The 22,890-nt window shown below is 50.8% G+C and overlaps 1 protein-coding gene and 1 long non-coding RNA gene across 11 annotated transcripts in view; one reads left to right on the top strand and one right to left on the bottom strand.

Annotated features, from left to right (window-relative positions):
• Positions 1-2,356: 2,356 nt before the first annotated feature.
• FRMD4A (FERM domain containing 4A) overlaps positions 2,357-22,890 on the bottom strand; it is a 522,413-nt gene continuing 501,879 nt past the window's right edge. For 6 of the 10 annotated variants that reach the window (XM_036227030.1, XM_036227019.1, XM_036227003.1 and 3 more), the window contains 4 exons: positions 22,576-22,743; positions 20,178-21,049; positions 17,959-18,055; positions 2,357-5,540 (listed from right to left, as the gene is read on the bottom strand). In XM_036227030.1, the coding sequence (XP_036082923.1) occupies positions 5,438-5,540; positions 17,959-18,055; positions 20,178-21,049; positions 22,576-22,743 (1,240 nt within the window). In that variant the 3' untranslated portion in view covers positions 2,357-5,437. Of the gene's footprint in view, positions 5,541-15,847; positions 15,920-17,958; positions 18,056-20,177; positions 21,050-22,575; positions 22,744-22,890 lie in introns of all 10 variants that reach the window. The other 4 variants (XM_036227032.1, XM_036227029.1, XM_036227001.1 and 1 more) reach the window with 2 other exon arrangements.
• LOC107504841 lies at positions 4,554-11,755 on the top strand. The gene is made up of 4 exons (XR_004952862.1): positions 4,554-4,667; positions 7,036-8,202; positions 9,460-9,770; positions 10,301-11,755. It is a non-coding gene; the product is annotated as an uncharacterized LOC107504841 (long non-coding RNA).

The raw sequence follows: 22,890 nt of genomic DNA, 5'->3' as shown, positions 1-22,890 counted from the left end.
ACTGCAGATGTGAGGTGTGAGAGAGAGCGCAGTCATGGGTGAGTCCGAGGTTGTTGGCCTGAGCACTGAAAGGCAGCAGTTGCCTGTAACTGAGCTGGGGAAGATGGTCGATGGAGCAGGTTTGGAGGGGAAGGTCAGAAGTTCGGTTCTGGACATGTTAGCCTATTAGACACCCGTGCGGAGATGCTGAGTAGCCAGTGGGGTATGCAGGTTTCAGAGAGGAGGTCCAGGATGTGGGGATAGGTACAGATGCCGTTGGCATAGAGATGACATTTCAAACCACGAGCCGAGACGAGATCTACAAGAAGAGTGACTGCGGATAATGAAGAGAAGCAGCCCAGGAAGTCAGGGCGAGAGAGGATGACCGCCAAGAGGATTAGAAAGAAGAGCCCTGCGCCGTGGTGAGGAGGAGAACCTGGGATCCAAGTGAAGGGGCCACAGCGAAGGAAGCTGGCGGGCTTGACTGTGGCCAGCGTCGCTGGTAAGTAGCAGAGTTAATCAGGGGTTCGGTATTGCGGGAGTCGTCCTTGGCCCTGACGAGTGGTTTTGGTACAGTGGGAGGGAAGGAAAGCATGACTAGAGTGAGTTTGATAGAAAATGGAGGAAGAACGAAAAATAAAACTTCGAGATTTGGGATAAAAATTTATGAAGCGAAGGGTTTCTGATAAAAACAGTCTTGATGCAGCTGTAAATGTACGCGTCGTGTCAGTCTGCTGTTTATACCCCTGAGACACTGTCGGGAGCGTGGCTTCGTTCAGGCCTCTGCAGGGCCTGTCGCCTTTTCTCCGCCATCTCTGACCAGTCAGTCACCTCCTCGTACGAGGGATCCCGGTCACACACTTGTCGATCTCTCACCCCTGGGACCCGTTTTAATCCCCTTCCGTTTAGTGTCGGCGACCTGACGTTCCCCTTTCGTTGTGGTCGCCTGTCTGTCTGATCCACGCGAGTGTAAGCTTCCGAAGACCTGGCTCGCACAGGACGTGCAGTGAACGACTGCGCGGTGGCCTGCCGCCTGCTCGCTAGCCCTCGTCACTAGGTTTCTGACACCACTACCCCCCCCCCCCCCCTTTTAGAGAGAATTTTATGTATGAGCTTTTTTGAACTGGTATTCTGGGAGAAGAGGAAGGAAAAATCCTGGCTGTTTCTAATGCTTTCTGCTGGGATTTGGTCTTTATTTTGTGTCCTCTGTTGACCAAAATAACAACTTTGGAATGGCCTTGTCGGCACTGGGTGGGGGCGGGGAGGAGTGCATGTGTGGTGGAAGGTAGGAAGGAGTGGAAAAAACCGGAAAAGTCCCACCTGCCTGTGCGCCAGTTGCTTTCCTGTGATGATAGAGCTCACTGGGAAGATACTGGTTTCCTGAGTTGTCACATACTTACATGCGAAAGACTGAAAAGATCCCTGTTTGTTGAGATTAGTGTAGGTTATCTTGAGATACAGAGGCCCTGCTTGCCCTCCCCAGGAAGGCTTAGGAACTGTGAAGTGCTGTCTTAGCTGGCGTCCTTCCAGGCATGCTTCACGTTCTCGGCGGGCTGCTCTCAATTTTGGCAGGGGTTAGTCAGCCTGCTCTAGCGGCAAATACCTCAGCCAGGGCGTCCATCCAGGGAGGGCTTTCCACCCCGGGATGGTGTTGGCTGCCAGACTTCTGGTTTCCTGCTAGAGAAGGGATGCATGCCGGGTTAGGTTAGGGGTCAAGGATTCAACTGCACTACAGTTTCTACTAAAGTCAGCTGGTTACCATTTTGCCCATAAACGCGGGGCTTTTTGTACCTGAAGGCCCAGGAGACTGTTGCTTTGGTGCTGGGATGTGGAGACGGGTGGCGGAGTTTGAGCTGTGGTGTGAGTGCAGAGGCCAACAGCAGCGGTGGGAAAGAGCCTGAGTGTCTCGCCTGTCTCCCTGGCTGGACTTCTGCCCCCTGCACAGAACCAGGGGCCACGTGGAGACAGGCTAAGGCTGACACCCAGAGCCCGTATCCCTGTTTCTTCTGTGGGAATGCTCCCCATGCCTGGCACATGGACTATTTGTGATGAGCAGCTGTGATACAGGTACTAAAATAGCATCCGGGCAGAGACTGACCTCTCATCGCAAATCCTTTTTTGGAGTAGGAGAAATAACGAAATTGAGAATATATTATTTTTGTATAAGTAATAAAAGGAAATCAGAATAAGAAGAGTTAGTGTTGACTAAATGAACTAAGCTTGTCATATGTCATCTAGCAAGCTAATGAGAATAGCATCTGTAGCTTGACTTTGAAAAGGAGCCCAGCGAGGACATAGGCGCCCAAATTACAGATTTCCAGGGCATGCGTAAGCATCTGTCACTTAGAAACAAAATCTCCAAGAGGCAACTGAGATGTTTTCATTTTGAAAATGCTTTAATAAGTGTTGACAACACTGTTTTGCAAAATTTAAAGGTACTATACAAATTCTTAATACAAAAAGAATAAATTAAAAGCAGATTTCTTTTTAATTCTGCAATTTTGTCTACAACATACCTCTTTTTCATTGATTACAGTTGAACAGAATCCAGTAAAATCATTTTACATGCTCTACAGTTTCAGGAGCAACCTAATTCTTTTTTCCCCATTATTAAACTAGAGTCCATTTTACACAGCTTATAATAAACTATTGACATTAATGTGTATGAAAAACTTTACACCTAGTTAACTAAGCAGTAACTGGTCATCTGATAGCACCTGGATGGGGTTTGCTATATTTAGAACTAAACTAATAATGAAAACAAATCGGAATTTTAACAGTTCCAACATTCACCTCTATATAATAAAATAAATCCACCTGTCTCACAACAAAGTCTGATGTGGGCGTGTTCACCAGTGTGCTGGCTGAACAGGCGATTTCTTACACGTATCCACAGAATCCAGTAGGGGCTTTATAGTAGGCCAGGGCTTCATGGTTCATCTCGTTTTGTTTTAAAGAAATAGGGATCTCTGGAGAGCTTGCAAGTGCCTGTATACAATAACTATATTGTTTCCCACCACGTTAATCGTTCATTAATCATGTCAGTCTCAAAGGACTGATAATTTATGTACACATTGTAGTAACTGAACGCAGCTAAACAGTAAAACCTGTTTTACTTAATCTCTGTCTTTACTACCAGATTATCGCGATGTTTGAACTGCAATCCCCCTCCCACTCCATTCCTTTCTGAATCCAGAACCCAAGCATTTAGTTTTCATCTCATTCCTTGTCACCAAAATGGGCTAAAATCTCGATCCAGCTGACTTCAGACATGCCTTCCAACTACCGTACTTGTTTATGTAACCTTGTCGCCTTCTCTATTTCCTTTTGACTTTTCCTGTTGCACATAGTTCACTTTGATTATCCCCATATCTTCTTTTGAGAGAAAAATGGCCCAATGTGTGATGTTTCTGAATGGGGAAGGAAAAGAACTGCTGTTTGTAGCTCTGACCATCAAAATGAGAGCAAGAACCCTTCCCACCCCCCACCCCAGTCAACCCCCAGAAGCATTTAGTAACATAACCAGTTTCGTTTATCCTGCAGTGTTTACCCCTAAAGTGTTCTGTGAATATTAATCCCTTCCACCAGGTGGCGTCACCAGCCCGGCCGCGCGCAGAGCCAGGAGACCAGGCCGCGGATCATCCAGACGCCTTGCCGTGCCCAGGCGCCGCGAGTCTCCGCCCCTTTCCAGCTGCAGCGGAGGGCGCCCCACGGTTAGTGGTTTCCTTACCGTCCATTCTCACCCTCCTGGTCTCGTGGCGTCTGTTGTTACTCATAGATCACACACACACAGAGAACAAAGGTTTTTCTTTATACACTAAAGCTAACTTCAGTTCTGCTTCCCCACAAAACTACCCCCACCCCAGCTCCTGTCTCTTGGCTGTCAGCTGCCTTTCCAATAGGAAGTCATTATGAGTGAGAAAAAAATATCCCCCAGTAAGCACAGCATACCACCTCCGTGGAGACCGTGTTTGTGCCATTTTGAATGACCCAACTAAGAGTTTGCACTTGTTACTATTACAAAAGTAGTTTTGAGGCCTTTGAAGAGTGATGGCTTTCCAGTTGTGTGTTAAGCATAGCTCAAAAACACGTGTAAACATGCAGCTCCCACACCTTCTTTTGTTCCTCTTCTTTTGGTACCTGCAGACAGACGGTACGTCAGGGTGGCCGCTGCCGATGTAGGCCTGTGGCCCCCTGGGAGCTGACATTTTTTTCAACCCTGCTCTGCTTAGTAGACACGTTGAGTAAAATCTTTCTACCTACGGGCGTAATTGGGTTTTCTGAATAAGTGACACACTGGTAACCGAAGTCGGATCTGAGCTCTTTGTCACACAAGTGCTAACAAACATACAATGAGCCACAACAGTGAAACACTTTGAATGGATCGCAGTGTGCTTTTCCCTTGGTTTCCCATCAAAAACAAAATGAAACACCTTGTGCAAAAAAATAGGATACACATTGACTGGTTGTTTTAATGAGAGAGAACCACTTTTGGCAATCACCACCTTACGTTTCTACAAATCCCAAGGGGAGAGCAGCTTCGTGTCTTGGACTTGAGCTGGATCCCCGTAAGGACCAGGGCTGATCGAACGCTCGGCTACTCCCCACAGGTCCGTCTCCTTCACGTGCAGTCACGGAGATCTGAGTCAGCCGTGCCGGCCGCGGCTCGCCACGTGACGTCGCTCCAGGTTAGTTTTCCGGCTCGCCACTCAGGGAGAGGGCGGAACAGGAGAAGGGAAAAGGGGAAACAATTTACAGACGGCTGACTTTCACTTGTGCTGTGTCGTAGCAGTTCAGAATTTGAGATTTAACTGCAGAAAGAATGTCTTCCTCTTGGCCCCTCTTATTTTTTGTTTTTATTTTTTAATTTTTTTAAATCTTTGGCAGCATAGAACTGATTGTGATCCTCTGATGCATCTGACAGGGTAAGCTTCCTTTTTCATTCTCCCCCTCCCCCAAAAGCCACTCCACCAAGGAATGTTTCAGGTGTCAAGTGAACATCCCCACCGCAGGCATCTTTTGCTCAAAGCGCTTGGTTGGCCTCCAGGTGGCAGGCTGCCGCACAGCTCAATGGTCTTTTTGGATCACCCTGTACTTGAATCCCCTTTCTTGTTCTCTGCCCATGCCACTTGTCCGTAGGAATTTGATGCCAGCCAGCTTCCCCGACAGTTCCTGGCTTGAGGCTTGTCATGGCAGGGGGAAGCCACCAGGGTGCCATTGAGGATTGCTGCCTGGCTCTCTGTGGGCAAGAGAGCCAGGGGACACACAGTGGGACCGGAACCTTCCAGAATGTCTCCTCAGTCAGGTTTTTGAGGGTGAAGGGATGCGGAGACAGGAGAAAAAAAAGTGCTGAGGGCCGAAGCTGGTGCAGGGTGACAGTGCGTCTGGGTAAGGCAAATGAGAGGCAGTGAGGTGATCTCAGAATGGCGTTGAGGCGGTCAGATCGAGGCCGGCTGGCTCACACGAGGGTCCCGGGCTTGGCCTTTTCCTGCCCGTACCACTGGACGTCAGCTAGTTCTGGATAGAGGGAGGAATCCAGGAAACAGCCATCGCTGTAGCTCCTGCAGGGAATTCAAGGAGAGGGGACAGTTAGTGGGAATGGTATTGACCAGCCCATTCTGCGAGCATGCTGTGCTATGTGCTTATGCAGGGCCATGTACTTACTGGTCAGTGTCTGCCCTGTCCACGAGGACCTAGGCCTGATGCGGCGCTGAGTACATAGAAGGCTCCCGCAGACTGAGGAAAACCCACTTAAAGGGAACCTGAACCTTGAGCGTTGGCGAAGGAGTGAATTAGAACTAACGCTTACCTGCGTAGCGGTTCTCAGGCGTGGCTGCCTGCTGGAATCACCTGGAAATCTCAAAAGTACTAATGTCTGGGCCCCAGCCACAGACGCTGCTTCGGTTGGTCTGGGCTGTGCTTGAGCAACACGAGCTCTCAAAGCCCCCAAGTGATTCTCCCAGGCGGCCAAGGCCAGGAAGCCCTCAGGCTGGATTGCTCAGGATTCTTTTTCTATAGAACTGCTGCTTCGCCTGAGACTCGGGGGTAACCAGATTTCATGAGTAGAATTTTATTCTGTCCTAAAAGCACATTTGAAATGTCAGGTTTCCCCTACAGTGAGACCAAGGTGATATTTTGAGTTGGGTTTTAAAAATTTTTGAATTAATGCCAACTGTTTAAGGTAAATAACATGTTTGTGATTATAAAAAAAACTTTAAAAATCAGGTAGACATCATGGTATAGGTTGAGTAGAAGTAATTTTTACATATCAAGAAGGGGTTGCACAGATACTTATGTTGAAACCAATAATCGTCCTTGGGATGTCATTTTTAAGAAAACAGCCCGTCTCTGGTAATCCTAAACTAGCTGTGTAAGGGCAAGATAAAGACTAAAGCGGGGATGGGCTGGAATCCGCCCAGCAGGTGCCCAGAGGCTGGCTGCTCGGCAGAGAGTGGCCCGCGGAGGCGGACTCCACGCTGTTGCTCTCACCCGCCCCTGGCGCTGGCCTGGAGGGTCTTGTGTCTCGTGTTTTCAGCTTTTACTCGGGTTATTTCATTCATGCTGTTCATTTGTGGGGCAGAGCCTCAAGGCCTTTGACCATAAGCTTCAGTGTTTGAAGTAATGTTCCTTTGAATGACATTGGTCTGTGACTGAGTTAGTAGGTCCGTGTGTTGTTAAAGGCTAGTCTTTCAAGTTTGACCTCCCAGGAGTACCTGCCAGTCGGGGCAGAAAGATCTAGTTGGAAACACCATAAAGACTTCTCATAAATGTCAGGTTTCCTCCCCTGCTCCTGGTCTCCTCCCTGTACCTAGTGTGAGGTTTATGGCTGGGGATGGGTGACAGGAAGAGACCCTAATCCAGCATGTTTCAAAGACAACTGAGTTGAAAGACCATCTTAAACACAGCCTCATGAACCAGCTTATGATTAATGATCAGTCACCCCCACTTGTCTGTCTGATTTGGGGACAGCTCTAGGAACAAGGAACAATTGGATGAAGACATTCTGGATTTTGTAAGGGTTTCTCACCTGTTTTTTTTTTTTTTAAAACATGAAAGTTGGAAAATCCCAGGGTGTGAGCAGCTGTGGGCTTTATTGAGAGTGCCGTGCCCGGACCCCTGAAGCATGCCCGCGTTAATGCGTGCGTGTGGCTTCGGAAGCAAAGTAACACGAAGTCTCTTGGTCATATACTGGCTGTGAGTATATGTTGCTGTATTTAGGTGGTAAATGGCTAACTCCCTTACACCCACCCTGCACACTCCCTCTCTGCTGTGACAAAACTGACTTTTGCCACAAAGCTCCTCAGTCCCTTAGGCACAATGGCAGAAGGTGTTTGGAGCCCACAGTGGACAGATGCTGTCTCTTGGGGGCAGGGGTGGGGGTGACACCCCGGTAGAGTCTCTCTGTAGTGCCATGTGGTCTGAATGGTGCTCTCTACCACCATGTCACCCCCTCCCCCTTGCCAAGGGTGGAAAAGTGACGCAGGTGGACCGGAGTCCTCTGGCCGTAGTCACTGGTTTAAAAAGGGGCGCGTGCCCAGCAAGGCCAGGCAGCTTTAGACAGGTAGGTAGATAATGCATAGCTCACAAACTTAAAAAAGAACAGTTGGATACAAATGTGTTTCTGGAAGTTGGAGTAAGTTAAGGTTTCCTGCTCAGATGGCTAAACCTTTTTATTCGTATTTGTGGAGAAGTCGATTTTTTTGTTTGCATTAGTTCCAGATAGACTCTACCCACCCTTTTTCCCCTTCTGACAGGAATTACCCTCTCTGCAGTTTGCATTTCAAAGAGAGTTCCTGGAGAGACGGGGTAGAACAGTTCTCTCTCAGATGCACAGGGAAAGAATGTAAGTTTCCCCACGAAGGAATTTGGTTTCCTAAATCCAGATTTTTACAATATCTGCAAGCCTTTTGAGATGAACAGAGGAGATTTGGGGACTGATAAAAAGGACAGGTGGGCTTTGAGTGCTGCTTGTCTGTCGTCATAAAGACTAGATTTGTAAGACAAGTAGTTTTAAATTCCTCAAGGAATTAGGTTGCTACTTAAAAGAATAAAGCCAAGATGATCTTGAAAAGTTACTCAGCTGAATTTTGTTTTTTTAACAGTTTGGTGGCAGCGATGGAACCCAAAGGAGATAGCTCACAGCTTCATGGACAACAAGAAACACAGGCTCTGACACTTACGAACCCTCCGAGCTCCCTTTCTCGCCATGTCCGAGGGCCGTGGGTAAGCTCCTCAGTGGCTCCGGCCTCTACTCTGCGTTGAACTGTCAGTGTAACTGGCTTTCCAGTCCAAGGTTAATGGGTCAGTCTACACTGATAGGTGCCAGCAGAGCACCTGTCCTTAGCCCTGGGTTACTCCACGGTCCAGGGCTTGGCTGGTCACTTGAGCTGGCAGACGGTTCCCCGTCTCACCGCCCCAAGTCGCTGTCTGCCGGTGCAGCCTGCAGCTTCGCTTTGGGAACCGCTGGAGGCGCGTCCCTCAGGCCCGCTACAGCTTGGTGATGTGTGCACGACGACCTAAAATACTGAGTCTCTCGTTAATGGCCGTCCCAGCAGCCAAAGCTGCAGAATTGCTGGGCACAGGTTGAGCACTGAAAAGCTGTTTGTGTGCACACCGGGTAGGTAACTTTAAGACACCCACCTGGGACGTGGTCACGAAACAGGCTGGATTGACACTAGCTCACCTGCCAACCTCAAGACAATTTGTGTGTAATTAAATACTGCGATTTGGATCCAACTGTTCTTTTATAAACCAGTGATTTGTGCATAGTTACCATTCTCAAGTCTAATATTTTAAAGTAAAAACAGATCTCTTTTTGCACCTGTGTTTATGTACATTGTAAGGTGTAATATTTTTCTACTTCCAGATGGTATTGCCAAAATTAACTCATAATATAGATAGATATACAACTTTTATTCTACCCGGGTTTTATTAGTCAAGTAAATTCATGTTATCTGTTACAAAATTCGTCAGCAAGGAAGATAAGATTTGGTTCAATATTGAGGAATTTTCCTGTGTAAACAATTGATAAGAACAAGGTTATGAATTGGTCATGGTCCATATGTTTCTTACTGGGTAGAGAAGCTTTTTCCTATTGATAAGCTTTTCCTATTGATAAGCAACTGCCTTTTTTGTAAAGAAATTACCTGAAACCATCATCCTTAGATGGGGAGACCCCACTGTTGTGCAGAGTCCTTCCTGTGCTACAGAGCTGCATTGCCCCTACCAGCCTCAACATTCAGGACTGGCATGGCATCATTAAAACCCAATTAGGAAAGTTTTATGAGACTCTGGAACTTCCCTGGGCCAAGGCGGTGTCACTAGTCTAGAGAAACCAAGGTCCTTACCTTTTGAAAAACATAAGCTCACTCCTTACAAAACAGGTAACCAGCAGACCCATGCATCTGCATAATTCTCAACACTCTTACCATCGAATTGCCCAGTGGGGCTTACTAAAATAGTGCTGTTCTTTATTTCTAGAAACATCTCTCACAAGTTAAAGAAGTCTATGCTGAACAAGAATATAACCTGATGTCTTGATAACCTCATGATCTACTTCCGTAGAATGTCACTGGAAAGGACCTTTCCTGGTACTCCTCACCAGTTCCTGTCTAGCTAAACCTGAAGGCATCTGACCCTGGGGTCACAGACCTGAATGGACCAGCAGTGCCACCGGTGGTCTCAAACTCAAGATCTTCCAGAAGCTAGCTGTCAGATTGTATTTCAGGCTGCTAGATGCACTATCTAGACCTCCGTATCTCCCATGATGTTGGAGACCCTTGGTCCTTCCTGTAAGTAGTTTTTCCTCCTGATGCCACCATAAACAATACTGATTCCCTTTGATGTCAGCTACAAACTTAAATTTTTGCAGCCAGGCTTCCCAGTACTTTATTTCCTTTCTCTAATCGGTTAGACACAAACACACATGCAAAGCATAGTATACCTGCACCCCTGATGATTATCTAAATCAGATCTGCCCTGATCATGAACAAAATCTCACCAGCAGCATCTGCCTTTGCAAGGAATTTAGATTTACTTCCTGCTACACCAAAAACCTAACTTAACCCTGGTTTGAATGGGCAAATGCAACAGTCCCTGAAAATCCATCAGTAGTATCAGCAGGAGTGGTTTGTGCCCCGACAGGAGTTATCCCCTTGGGCCTATGAATGCCCAGGTGGCTGGCACATAACCGGGCAGTTATGTACTGTCCTAACTGTCCCCAACCAAGCAGAGACGCCTCACTAGTCAGCTCCCTTGCAGTTCCCTTGTCAGGTTCAAGAGGACTCACCAGGAGGCGTTCTGGCTTCCCTTTTCTTGGCAGATCCCACCTTCTCTCGTTAGGACTGAGAACAGAGGAGGCTGCGATCAGACTCCTCTTTACCCCTTGGAAGCACTGCTGACTCTACTGCGAAAGTCACAGCTGCCCAGCACGAACCCCCGGACTCGCTCGCTGAGGCCGTCCTGGACCCAGGCAGCCTAGCCCTCGATTACCTCGCCGCTGGACCAGGCAGCATCTGTCGTCAGCACCGCTTGCTGTGCTTGGACTAACGCTCTGAGAAAGTTAAAGGTCAGTTACATCAAAGCCAACAACAAGCTCACTGGGTACAGTAAGTCCTAGCTGACATCTTGGAAGTTTGGTTTATTCAGCTGGTTACCAACAGGATTGGGCTTACGGGTTAGATCTGTACTATAATTTGGTCTTTCTAGCCTCTGTCATTTTATTTTCTTGTGATTTTTAAAGTACTCAATTGTCTATTGAGGCTTGGTAAAAATAAACCAATAGACATCTTGAAACACCGCAAGCATTAGTAACACCTGTATACTGGACACAGTCTCCCTGCCTTGATCCTCTGCTTTGACTCATTGTAAGAAGTTGCTCAAATGTGGCCTTAATAGTTGCTCCTAACCGCATACTCTTTCCTCACCCTGAAGGATGAAGTCCATGCAGAAGAAACACACTGGGTTTCAGCACCCTCTAATAGGGACTTGATCAAAAAGAACTGTAGGAAACAGAGATAGAGTCACTTACGTTAGGGACAAAATGCAGATGGTCAAGACAGGCTCATACAGGAAACCTAACCTGATCTCACAGGAATTTACAGCTCTTCTCAGATCAGCAGAGGACACCAGCCAGTCTCACCCCCAAGTCCATTCATGCCATGTCTGGACTGCCTTGTTCCCTGATCCAAGTGTGCAGTCTGGCTGTTGACATGTCTCATTTTTCAAATAAGGCCAATGAAATCCACTTGCCATTTCCCTCCTCCACGAGACCAGACACCTGAGGATGGCCCTTCTCTAAGGGACACGTCGTCCATCTAACAACGTCTCTGATCAAGAAAAAAACAAAAGGAAGAAAACAACGCCTAAATGACATGGTTTGTTAGTGACGCCTTCTGCAAAAGGTCTTGACCAAGAGAGGAAATGGGCAAGGATTTCAGTCTGCAATGGAACTGGAGGCTGTGAAATGGAGACTCGCGCATGCGCCCTCAGAACAGAACTTCAGAACTGAGACCAGCTTCCCGTAAATGCTGATTACCAGAAGACCGAGACTGATCTGACCACTGAGCATCTACCAAGAACCTAATCTCTCCATCCTCAAGCTGATGAACTCACCGCTTGGACTCTGGCTGGACTTACCCCTCGTTTTCACTCCCTCCCCATAACTACAGCCTGCCCCACGTCCTCAAGGGACGTGCATGTAGCTCGCTATAGCATGCATTTCCAGAACTGCAATTGTTCTGCTATTCCCAAATAAACTCAATTTCTGTTAATTTGAGCTTGCCTCAGTTTACCTTCTTATATAGATGACAACCATTATGGGGAATGTTCTGATTAGACGAGCATTCGTTAAAACGTGCCCGTTTTAACTGGCATGCAGAATCCTCCAGAAGGTTTCAGGATTCCCAGTAGCTTCCTTAAAAGATTCATTGCAAAAGGGTACTAAAAAATTAGGTACAAGAGACACCTAAAACAAAAGACCAGGACTGGCGGGCTCCTCCTGCCCCCTCATCCTCCTTTACCTGGGTTTGCAGTCTAATCCTCTGAACCACCTTTCCACTCGGATGAGACTGCAGGGCTGTAAACAAGACAGCCAGGTTAGTGGCCAGACAGATGCCCACATGGGCACCTCCCAGGGGTGACGAGGCTCTGAGGGATCCTCCGGTAACTGCCACCAGTTACTCCCTTACACAGCCAAGAGGAAACTAAAATTAAAATCACTGGAAAACCCTGCCAAGTTCTGGAAGATACCAGAGTTGCTCTCTGCTCTAAACCATACTCACTCCGGACCCTGCAGATGGGCTCCTGGGAAGACTGGCAGGAGCCAGTGCAGGATGCGAATTCTCACCAGTCAGCTCTCTGTGTCTGGTCAAGAGATACAGGTGATATTTCACATCGTCCCTTCCTGCCCACATCCAGACCTGTTGGTTATCCACCTTTCTCTCCCAGGGACAGCTGTCTTTCTGGGAGGGACTCTGGATCTTGGGAGGTTAGTACCTTTTGTCAGCAAGAAAGATAAAATGATTAGCTATTTAATGTCTCATGAAATGTTCACAAGTAAGCCAGATTGTTAAAAACAAATAAATCAGATGTCTATAATAAGAGCTTATAAGTGAACTTTTCAACAGTAATTATGCTTATGGTATGTCTACTTAAAAAATCATTTCTAAAGCTTTTCGGTAACTTGAAACCTTAAAGTTATACTGAGGTAAATTAAATGACGGGTAGTCATTGAATGTCTAGATCACTTCCAAATTAGATAAAGAGCTGTGACATTAATTACTGAACAGAGTGTTATCCCCTGTTGACTTCCTTTCCCAGAGAAACATTTAAAAATATTTGGGTCTGTCACTCAACACATTTTGTGCCACACTGAAATTTACTGTGAATACTCTTCTAGAAATTATGAAAAGTAAGTTTCCCAGTGCACAGAGTGCTAGTGTAACAAACAGTTCACAACTAGGAATTAAGGATTCCAAGGTGAAGAATTCTAATCCTTGCATTCTAGAATCTATGAAATTCCTAGAAATCTGATATGTCCTGGTATTATCAGTCATAATCCTTATTATTACCATAAAATGTTGTACATCACAGAAATAACCAAATTTCCGTCAATTCCATTACAACAAACTCTCTTTAGCAATGGGCCTACCAAGAACTCTTGACCACTGACACCACTGCCAGACCGGAAGGTGTCGAGCCCTGGGTGCATATTTCGCAACGGAAGAAGGCTCCACCTGATTTCCGGTCCTCGACAAAAGCTGGAGACCCCACAGTCAAACTGATAAGGAAGAGAAGTAGCCAACATCAGTGTAGACGGCTTCCCAAGAGGTCAGATCGAGAACCTCTCTTCCGGGTCCTCCTTCCCTCTCTGACCATCCTTTTCCTAATTCTTACACTATGAAGATCTGATTCTTTTGTCCACCTTTTTGTCTTGCTCTGGCCTAGAAAGGTCATGCCACTGTTCACACATCTCAGGCCACTGCACGGGGCGTCAGTGCAACCCCCAGTTGCCTGTCGGATTTGCTGCGATGCTGGCAATTCTCCAGTTCTGCCTGGCAACGAGCTTCTTCAAGTCCCAACGCCTCACGTTCTCTGGGCCAGACTCAGCCTCCTCTCCATCGCGTCAGACTCCCTACCCGTGGGGACCCACTTCCCTGTCTCTGGTTAACCACTCCGGACCCAGGAAACTTTGTGTCCTGGCTCTGTACGAAGAAAGGGGACACAAGGCAAGGGTGACCGGAATGAAACAAGCTGTGCAGGCTATACACCCTTAATTTTACTGGCCTGCGTGGCTGTCACCTTTTGAGTCCTGACCCACAGAATGCTGGGACCAACACCACTTACTGCACCTGAATTGACACTTTGAGACTCAGCTACATAAGATCACTAAACCAGCCAGTTGCCTTGAAGTGACTCCTTCAACAGGGTCTTTCTTTGACTTATTTGATTCTCATTGGTTTGGGTCTTGGGCACCACGGCTCCAAAGTGCACCCTAGACATTGGAAATTATCCTGCTTGTAATAATCACAGTACCCCGGTGCACTGTATTTTCTCAAAAACTTTAAATACCTGTTCGCAGCACTAACCATCAAGCAAACGATCCCAAATGATCCCCCTAAGAACAGGACGTCAGTAAAAGGAACAAAGAGGATCACCAACTAAAGGGTGCAAAGCCGATGTCACGACCCATGAATACCACACAGAGTTGGCAAAAAATTAAGAGACTTCTAGAGCAGTACATGGGAGTAGCCCTCATTCCTTACGTTTTGACCACATTTCTCAGGCTGAGAGTCTGATCGAGGGAAAGCAATTGTTAAAAACAAGCCAACAGGCCCCAAATGGAGTTGTTTATCACCAAACCGAGACGCAGTTAGTTTCAGGTCCACTAGACACAGAAGCCTGTCCATCAGGAATTGCCCGATGAGCACTAGCGAGGCCATCTGCCTGGCAGGGCCCTGTCTTCCCTGCAGGAAGGTGACCCCGCCATGACCCCCTGCTTTCTCACCAGTATGGCCACCTTGTCCCCTGCTTCCGCCTGTAAGTCTTCCATTTGGTGCAGTTCCTCAGGGCTCCTTTCTCTCTGCGAGGTGGGGTGCTCCCCAATTAGTGAATCACGAAATCAAGCCAGTAAGGCCTTTCAGCTTTATGCAGTCGAATTTGGTTTGGCACCATCTTCCTCTCAAAGACAAAGCCCCCGTCTCCCTAACCTGCCATCCGCCAGTCGGACTTGCAGTAAAACTGTCCCACATGTCTCCTACTTGGTCCAGGATCTTGTCCTACCCTACTCTCCAGCTTTCTCTACAGCAAAATGAGACGCTGTGCCTATGCTTTCTGCCCTTGGCATGGCCTCAACCTGTCTAGCCGACCCCAACCCCCAGCCCCCAGGCCCGAGGCCAGACTCACGCAACATCTCCGTGAAGCCGGAAGTCCTCTGCCCTCGGATTCCTTTTAGCACTTTGTTTAAACTCTCAGAGCACTTCATACATAAGTGCTGCAGGTTTCCTACGCCCATGTGTGTCTCCTGATAAGATTTTCAAATTGTTGATTTGAACTTGAACTCTTAGCACTCTGGTCTCTAGCACGGTTCCTAGAATAGTCAAGGTTCAATTTTTTGATTAAATAAACTTTTAACTCTTTATCCACTTCTGAATGGTGTCCTGACCCTTTTAATTTCTGAAATGCTACTTAATCTGTATCTTATCTCCCAGTTAGCTCCTGGTCCCCAAGGACAGGTCCCAGACTGGGTACTACTGGTTTTGTGGTCACCACAGCAGTACATTCGATTCACCAGGGATCCTGTGAAAATGCAGATTCAAATTCTGCAGGCCCAGGAGTCTAGCTTTCTAACAAGCTCCCGGGTGACGACGATGCTTGTCTACGGACCACATTTTGGAAAGCAGGACCCTACAGCATTTGGTAGAGTCCATGACTGTCCCTTCAGAATGCTGGGATGACATCATGGGTGATTTTCAGGTGCTCTGGATCAACCCAGTCTGCCCTTGGGGCTTTAAAACGTGAACTGCATGGTGCTGTTCGTTTCACGAACATTGAGTACTAAACCAGTAAGAGCATCTACAACCTTCTGCAAGCACGGAGGGCCTGGGAAGGTCTGACACACACTGAGGCTTTCTCTGGGAAGTAGCATAAGAATATCTAACATCTGATATAAAAACATACATATAAACATATAGTTCCACATGTACCTAGAAATCAGACATAAAAATAATGGCTTCCACACCATGCAGATGTTTCCTTCCGGAAATCACGATGCGGGCAAGGGCAACACATACGCAGCACATCTGAGATCACAAACTCATAGGCAGCGGAGGGGGAAGGGCTGTAAGAACGAAACATGCCCTTACGATACCTCTATTCATCAGTACTTTGGTGAGTTGGAGACTCAGACCCGTCCATAACGGGCGAGTGTTCTGTTGCGTCTCTGAACGGAGGAAAGCAGAAGGAGGAAGAGAAGAGAGGTCATGTTAAAGGGGGGACCGACACGGACAAGACCAGCAGCTCATTAACACACTGGCAGGACCAGCTGGCCGTACACCCGCGTGTTAGTGACGAATGAAGTCATGCAGAACTTTGAGCCCCCGGGAGCGAGTCCAGAGACCTCTCCGATTGGGAAGGCAGGCTTCGGCACGTTCACCCATTTCTCATTGTCTTACCACATCACAGAGAGTAGTGGTTAAGGGTAATTCAGCTTAATCTGTTAGAAGAATTTACTCCAAGAACCAAAATATCATTTTGTCTCAAATTGGTCTGGAGTGCTCACTAGCTACATGTGGTGAAACAGGCAAGTTCAAGACCGTCTCAAGTGTGTAGGCATGTGAGGGGGTACCTGTAAATTTTAGAGCCTGCTGCCAAAAAAAACCATTTGATCAGGTGAGAGCGGGCGAGACCCAGAAAATTTGGAGGTTCCAGAGAGAGAGCGAGCCAGGAACCCGAAGTTACTCATTTGGGTGAGGTGCTTCAGCCACTGGAGGGACCTGACAGATACAGAAGACCTGTCATTCTTCTGTGAATTAATCTTGGTGAGACTCTTGGGCCCTGGGCCTCACAGCGTTGCCTGACCGCACAAACCGGAGACGGGGTGTGGCCGGTGTAAGAGGGAGCGTTTGAGTGATCAGTAATGAGCACAGGGCAGCTGCTGCCCAACAGACAGACCAAGAAGTGGGAATGGACGCGGGGACCCTGCCACACCTGAGCGGGCCTCGGGATCCGCCGGCAGGGTTGTTAAAACGCAGGCTGACGGGCCCCGCCAGAGGGCCCGAGCACCCGCACTGCCTACAAGATCCCTCGTCTGGGGACGCACTTTAAAAACCACTGGCCTAGAGGAAGGAGACAGGGCTCGGGGGCCAGAAGGCAGGGCCGACGTGCCAGCTCCATCCAGCAGTGTGACTGAATAAGGCATTTCCTTACCCTCGGCCTCATCTGTCAAACTAAAACATCTGATACGTCCCGTGCAAGGTTGCAGCGAGGATTATTTGATCTCACGTATGTTAGAAGCAGCTCCCAGCCTTTGAGTACACAGCTCCCCTACCTTCTGTCAAATACTAAGGCCCCAGAAAAGCCTGGTTTAATATCACTACAGATAAATTTGCAGAAACAAAAAAAAGTCTGCCAAGCATGGGAGCCAGGAATGCAATCAGTGGAGCCAATTCTGGTCCTGTTGTTTTCTGATAACTCAACTCACAGACAGCTGTCAAATTTTTCCAGACACCCCCCACCAATGCTCGAGCAAACGAGAAACAAGCCGGATAAAGGCACCCCTTCCTCCTCTAACCACCAGCATCGATAGAACATAACGTCCGCTTAGAGGCAATGTCTCAGGAATAACAGAAGAGGCAGGAACGGTGAGGAAAGCTGGCTACGTGCACCCGCCAGATTCTTCAGCAGGTGAGAACATCCCACATGTCCACGAGGTTATGATGCCTGCCTACACTGAAAGCTCTAAGGGAGCGGAATTCTGGTTTTACCATTTTGCTGAGCCCCTTCTTAAAGGTCTCAAGGCACCTGACACCCTTTGTGTGTTAAGAACAAACGGTTTGGCCAGGGCAGAGATGAGATCTGAGCCTCCTGCCTTTTCTGTTAAGGGGGCACCCTGGGAAGCAGGTGCAACACGGGGCTGGGGGCCAGCACAGGGGCGCCCACAAAGGCCGCCACCTCCTCTCCTGCCAAGTCCCGTCTGGAATTCTGACCAGAGCAGCAGCTGGACTTCTGACAGCCGCCTTGCCCACATTTCCAGGGCCACCGCCAACTTTAAAAGAGCAGAGAGAAGTCCCCCGTCTAAAGGGACAGCGATGGAAAGGACAGGCGTAGAAGGAAACAATTCGTGGGGCTTCTTTGGAACTCGTCATTCTGCTGATAAGCCCTGCCGTCCCTAGGATCTCATACTGATGACGCGCTTCCCGACAAAGCAGGCCGAGGCTCATTCTAGAACTTAGGAGGATGAAAGGTCTGAAGGGAACTCACCCAGTCTGCCAGGTCAGGATGTGGTGGGGACTGCTGGGAGGGGTCGCTCCGATTTCACTCGATGGTGTTGAGCTTCTCTGGCTTTGAGGTAAGGCAGCTGTGTGCGGGTGGCACAGAAAAGACAGCGGTCAGTCTCTGGCCGGGTGAGGGCGCTTCTTTCCAGAATGCTGGATCTGACCTTGTGGCAAGGTCACAGTGCCGAAACATCCACCCGCCCCCCACATCTGACCAGTGACGCGCAGCTTCCTTCTGAGTCAGGCGGACCTGGGATCCCAGGTGCTGCCCGTCTTGCCCCTGGGAGGTGGCCACAGGGATGGTGACAGCCCGCATGGGAGCAAAGAACCTGACGCCCTCACGGTCTTTGAGGGAGTCCAGGGCAGGGACGCCTCCTCCAGATGCCAGGGAGCTACGCCTCAGGGCACTTTCAGACGTGGCTCCAGTGTCAAAACTCTGCCTTCGCTGTGAACCGATGGCCTCCAGGAAGGTTCTCAGAGCTTGCTCTCTGCTGTGGCTTACCCCCTGGGACAATTCAAAGGGCGCCAGGCTTTTAAGAGCTCATTCCGGTCTGACTACCAGGAGCTCATTGATGTGGGCAGGATTTTTCTAGTTGGGAAAATTTGGTAGGAAGTAAATCCTCCTTTAAATGCATCCTGACCTTTCCTGGGAACGAAATCTTTTAAATCAGGAAACTTCCGCTACAGCTTCTTAGAATTTTTTAAGTATGTTCCAAGATGTGCCTAATCTCTTTAGGTAAAGCAAATCTAAGCGCTGTGATTTCTGGGGACACTCGTGCTCGGCCCTCTGTGAGAACCCTGCTGCTGCTGCTGCTGCTGACAGGCTCGGAGGCTCACGCTCCTTACCCGGCGCCCGGCACACACCCACCCATCCCCTCGCTCAGAATCCTCCCCGGGAGGGCATGGCAGACTTCACTGGGCGTATTTTACAAATAAAGGAGGAATGTGGAGAAGGTTCTAGGACCTTGAAGTCCATGGTTCTCTCATGATCGTCTGAATCATCTTCATTATCGTATCTGGAACTTGTCATTTGGCCGATGTGCCATAATCAACAAGCCAGCTGGGACATGGGGACAACGCAGGAGCCATGTGGCCTGGCACAGCTGAGCAGCCGCCCCTCCTCCCTCTGTGCTCTGCAGGCCCCCAGGATCACCTTGGGTTCCCCGGAGATGAGGCTCCATTTTGTCCTTAGGATCAGCCCCCATCCTGGTCTCCGCCCTTACTTAAGGCTCTCTCCTGACTTGCAATCCTTTTCATTTGCTGCTCACTTTTTTCTACTTTTACAATCACTTTTATGTCTCTCTCCCCCCTCCCCCCTTCCCTACAGTCTGTGGGAGGCGGAGCCCCATCCCCGCCAGCCCCGCCCCTTGTGGGGGCGGCGGGCGGACACCACGCAGGTCAGCACCGCGGCTGCCCAGAGCCCAGCGGCCAGGGGGCTGCGGGACCAGTTTTGTCATCCCCAGGATCCCCTCAGACCGGGGCTGTGACGTTTTCCGGGAAAACACAGGTTCCTTGTCACCTGATTCAGACTACTTGCTACTCTGAGTACAAGAATATGACAATTTGAAGATGTAGCAGCAGCATTAAAAGCGCTTCACGGAAATTATTGTGGTTCTTTCTTAACACCACAATACCTTAAACCCGAACCTGCGTTCCCCATGCGGGGGCAGGTGAAGCCGAGTGCAGCGCTCGGAACTCCTTCCTCAGCTAGACGGCGTCTCCTGGGGCCACACTCGGGGCCCGCAGCCAGCACTCCTCTAAAGGTGTCACCCAGGTCTCTACCTTATTGGGGGCACTCTTCGCCGTGGTAAAGGGGCGCCTTTGCTGGGTAAACCCCGAGACACGACTTGCCCAGAGTTCTCTGACTTCCGTCCTCACCGGGAGAAATGTTGCTGGCACCCCGACAGGGGGCGCTGAAACAGGGACGAGCTGGCCCAGCCCGCTCGAGGGCGTCAGATGCCCTGTGCCACCCCCTCGAGGGTCTCCGTTACTGGGCGAAACCCCGGACAGAATGGAAGAGGGTAAGGTGGGGGAGGGGGTCGAAAACCTCAAGTTGCGCACGTCTGACGCTAGGTTTCTAGAATCAACGGCCTCCTGTTCCTCACCGCAGACTCTCAAGAAAGCCTGGAAGCCGTGGGGATGCGTCAACAGGTGGGCGGGGAGCAGCGCGTCCGTTCAGGGCCTCCCCTCTCGGCCCCCCCTCACCTGACGTGGCCTTGCACATCTGGGGCATCCTGGTGACCCTGCTGTGCGCCACGAAGGTGCTCTGGGAGGAGGTGCTGTACTGGGAGCCGCTGTCCGAGGACGTGGAGCTGGTGTGCGACAGGCGGCTGTGCTCCTTGTGCGAGGCGGCGGAGCGCTGGTACCACTGGCGCAGCTCGTCCGACACGGCGGCGCGCCCCGCGCCCTTGTCGTGGGCGCCCTCGCGGCCCAGCGACGGAGTCCGCAGGATCTGCGAGCGCGACGGCGTCAGGCGGCCCGCGTCGCCCTCGTCGCCGGCGCGCCAGCTCTCGCGGAACAGGCCGCCGGCCGTGTAGGAGTTGGAGGTCTTGAACTGCGCCTTGACGCTGTAGTGGCCCTCCTGGTCGCTCTCCAGGCTGCGCACCACGACGGGCGTGGCGCCGCCCTCGATGTACAGCGGGTACTCCTTGATGCGGTACTGCGAGCTGGGCTGGCTCTGGCTGTGCAGGTAGACGCCGGGCGCGCCGCCGCCGCCGCCGCCGCGCGCCGCCAGGTTGGGCATGCTGCCCGAGTTCGCCGCGCCCAGCGCGCCCGCCGCCCGCTGTCTCTGCCGCTGCCGCGCGCGCGCCTTGGACGGCGAGTCCTCGGCCAGCGTGGAGTAGTTGGCGTTCATCTGCGCCGGGTAGTAGTGCTCCGAGCTCGAGTGGCTGGTGCAGGACGAGCAGTCGTCCATGGGGTCCGAGCCGTTGCTGCTGCGAGTCCGTGGGGTGTAGAAGTCGGGGCTCCCCGTGTCGTTCTCCGAGCCCAGGAGCTTGCCCTGCGACTCCAGGCTGGAGCTCCGGTGCCGGAAGTGCAGGGCGAGGCTGTGCAGGCGCGTGGGGCTGAGGTCCACCGACCTGCGGGGAGACGGCGCGAGTGTCTGGGGGCCCGGGGCAGTGTCCGGGGGAGGGGCGCCCGGGGGACGTGGGTGGGAGCTCTGCAGTCATCAGGCCTAGAAAGGGGAGCACACCCCCCTCCCCCCGTCCAGGGCCGCCCCAAACACGTGCCAGGCAACGGCCAAAAGGGGTTGCTCTGGGGTCCCGGCGTAAATACGGGGGTGGGCGCGGAGGGGTGCGGGTGGGCACGGCTGAGCCCTGGCGCCCAGCGTGCCTCTGCTGCGGTTTCTGACTGCCCGTGGGAGGCAGGCCTGAAGACAGCGCCCACAGAAGGGTTTCCCTGAAAACGTATGGCTCTAACCGGTTTTTTTTTTTTTTTTTTTAAGTGGAAAGGGCCTCTTCAGCTACCAAGAGAACCAAGAGAATGCCTATGCTAGAATTATCTTAGACCAAATCGAACGCTCCATTTCGGTAGGTCAAAGAACGGCCCAGCGGAGGCACCTCATGTGGTTCAACCGAACACTGACGTTTCCACTTCCCGGGAAGGCTGGCTGGTGGAACACGGAGCGAGGGATGCCCGATGCCAATAATTAGCGCGCCCCACTCTGTTTATAACCCATCTGCTCCCCGGAGTCCGTCCTGCAAGTATCCATCGATACTGCAGGACACACAATGCTGGGAACGCACGTGAAATTCACAGTGGCCCCGCTGGCCAAGTTCCAGACGAGGCCTCTCCCTCCACTCTCCCGCCACTCGCCCTGCTCATTTTTCTTCTTCGTGCTCATCACCACCTGACACCTGTTTCTTTTTAGGACCCTCCCCCAGCTAATGTAAGTCTGATGGGCACAGGGGTTTTCTGTTTCACCGCCCCATCCCCTAGAATAGTATCTAGTACGGACAGACGGGCACTTCACGAACGCTCGCTGCATGAATGCACACGTGAACCAGGCGCTCTGCCCTGGACAGCTCCGCCCTGTCCCACACAAAAAGTTTTCGCTACGTACGCCATCTGCCCTCTAAGGCATGGTCCCCATGGACTCAATTTTTGATAAAATGGCTCTGGTTTTTGCCTCTTTTTAAAAATGAAGGTATGATTCACTAGCGCTTCACTTTTGCCTGTCCTTCTGCTTCTTAATGACTTCACGCCTTGAGGCATGACAAGGTCCCAGATAAATGCAGGCCCCAGCAGAAAGCTACCTGAGGACTACCCAGTAGAGGGCGCCCCGTCGGGCAAAGTGGTTCTGGTCCCGGCTAATCCGCTGGCCCTTCCTGCCTGTGCTTTCGATTAGGGAAGCCCCTCCGTGCCCACTGTCCGCAGGGGATTCTCCGGCCACTCCCGGCGCCCCCTGGCTGTGCACAGAGGGTCAGAACAGGGCTCTCGGCCACCCTCGGCCAGCTCAGCTTTCTACTCCGCTTTATTTTAAGAAGAACCTGCCTCACTGACTCTAGTTCACTCGTTGTCTGGGCCCGTTGCGGGCCGGGGATGCCAAATTGTACAAGGAAGGCCTGGTCCGGGGAGGGAGTGGCCGACGGCCGGGTGGACTCACCTCGTGGAATGGACGTAGTGGGGGCTCCGGACGCGCAGGTCGGGCGTGGACGGCATGCTGGACTGCGAGTCCCAGTGAGGGAGGCTGCGGACGGGGCTGCTCTGGAGGGAGCCGCTCCCCACTCCCGCTTCTGCACAGCTCCCCGTGCTGGGGAAACGCCGGTGGCTGCTGCAGAGCAGAGGAGGCCATGCCGGTCACCGCCGGACGGATCAGCCTGTTCCCCAGGGGGCTAACCAGCCTCGGGGCGTCCGTCCCCATGTGGGGGAAACGCGCCCAGGGCTCCCGCCCTCACTCCCTCAGGTCGCTCCCCTGGTT

Source organism: Rousettus aegyptiacus, unplaced genomic scaffold, assembly GCF_014176215.1.
Source record: "Rousettus aegyptiacus isolate mRouAeg1 unplaced genomic scaffold, mRouAeg1.p scaffold_m13_p_10, whole genome shotgun sequence".
Taxonomy (NCBI): Eukaryota; Metazoa; Chordata; class Mammalia; order Chiroptera; family Pteropodidae; genus Rousettus; species Rousettus aegyptiacus.
Note: the sequence above shows the minus strand (reverse complement) of the source record. Positions and strands in the feature narration are given on the sequence as shown.